At 35.6% G+C, this 1,405-nt stretch overlaps 1 protein-coding gene across 1 annotated transcript in view; it reads right to left on the reverse strand.

The window, feature by feature from the left end:
* Positions 1-13: 13 nt before the first annotated feature.
* Positions 14-1,405, reverse strand: part of LOC110450994 (myoglobin-like) — a 17,141-nt gene continuing 15,749 nt past the window's right edge. The window contains exons 13-14 of the mRNA XM_021498815.1: positions 567-649; positions 14-101 (exon numbers count right to left, since the gene is read on the reverse strand). Coding sequence (XP_021354490.1) covers positions 40-101; positions 567-649 — 145 coding nt within the window. The 3' untranslated portion in view covers positions 14-39. The remainder of the gene's footprint in view (positions 102-566; positions 650-1,405) is intronic.

A 1,405-nucleotide genomic window follows, 5' to 3' on the forward strand; every position in this document is an offset into this window, starting at 1 on the left:
GGACTCGTCGGTCCCCATTGTTGTACCCCTGGCACTCTATCACATGGACTCGTCGGTCCCCCTTGTTGTATTCCTGGCACTTTTCAAAAATGGTAGTATACCTGCGACAGAGAGTTATACAATTATTTTCAGCTAAGTATAACGATCTGAAAGGTGACTTTATACAGCAAACTTGAGTGTCCAACAAAATAACTTACAAAACACGTGACTTCATACAACAGATTTGAATGTCAAACAATGTAGCTATCATATTACGTGCATTCCTTTCTTAATGCAGGCAAGCACCTTTACATTTTTTGTTATTTGTAGCGCAATTTGGCAAAATTACTTCCGTTTACTAGGTAGCTCAGATGAATCGGATTTCCAATTTACGTTTTTTATTTTCTATAATAGCTCGCAAGATATGACTTTTCTGGCTTATGTACGGGGATCTTTAATACAGTAGACTCGAAAGGTTTGACAATCTAATTAATAACACGTGACATAATACAGCTGTTCAATATGTCAAAAAATAACATTAAACATGTGACTTTTTTGCAGACAAATAACGTCACTGATATACTCACTAGAGCCACCCGTCCCTTTGTTAGACACAGATCTGTATTTCTCCTCCTCCTGTTTTTTCTTGCCGGATGGCACTATAATGTACCTGTAAAACGACGATTTTTATCATATACCTGTAATATGTAGGTGATGTGTCATATACCTGTAATACTGCATGTATTGTATTGTATACCTGTTAGTTGAACGTGAAGTGTGGAATACCCGTAATATGTAGGTAGTGTGTATGCCAATGGTATACTTGTAATACAAATGTATCTAGGTAGTGTATGGTATACGTGTAATATGAATGTAGTGTATACTTAATATGTAGGTAAATTAATAATGAAGGTAGTGTTTGATTATACTTTCATGCTCAGGATTGTAGGATAAGGGAATTCCATCCAATGGGTGTTCAAATTGTGTAACATCTAGGGTTTGCGGAGAGTTTTGCACGGGATTTAAATTCCCGATTACACAATTCCCCTATTCTAAACTCTCATTCCAATCATCACAATTAAGGTCAGACCCCACAGAAATGGTTACAACCTGTATTTAGTACGTCCTTATATTTGTACTTGGTTACGATCTTTATCATACTACCTTGGCTACTATCTGTATGCTGTACTTACTTAGTTATGATCCGTATGTGGTATATTGTACTTACTTTGTTACAATCTGTATATTGTACTTACTTAGTTACAATCTGTATGTTGTACCTACTTAGTTACAATCTGTATGTTGTACTTACTTAGTTACAATCTGTATGTTGTACCTATTTAGTTACTATCTGTATGGTGTACTTACTTGGTTACTATCTGTATGGTGTACTTACTTGGTTACTATCTGTATGGTGTACTTACTT

The sequence above is a fragment of the Mizuhopecten yessoensis genome, unplaced genomic scaffold, assembly GCF_002113885.1.
Source record: "Mizuhopecten yessoensis strain PY_sf001 unplaced genomic scaffold, ASM211388v2 scaffold5667, whole genome shotgun sequence".
NCBI classification, from domain to species: Eukaryota; Metazoa; Mollusca; class Bivalvia; order Pectinida; family Pectinidae; genus Mizuhopecten; species Mizuhopecten yessoensis.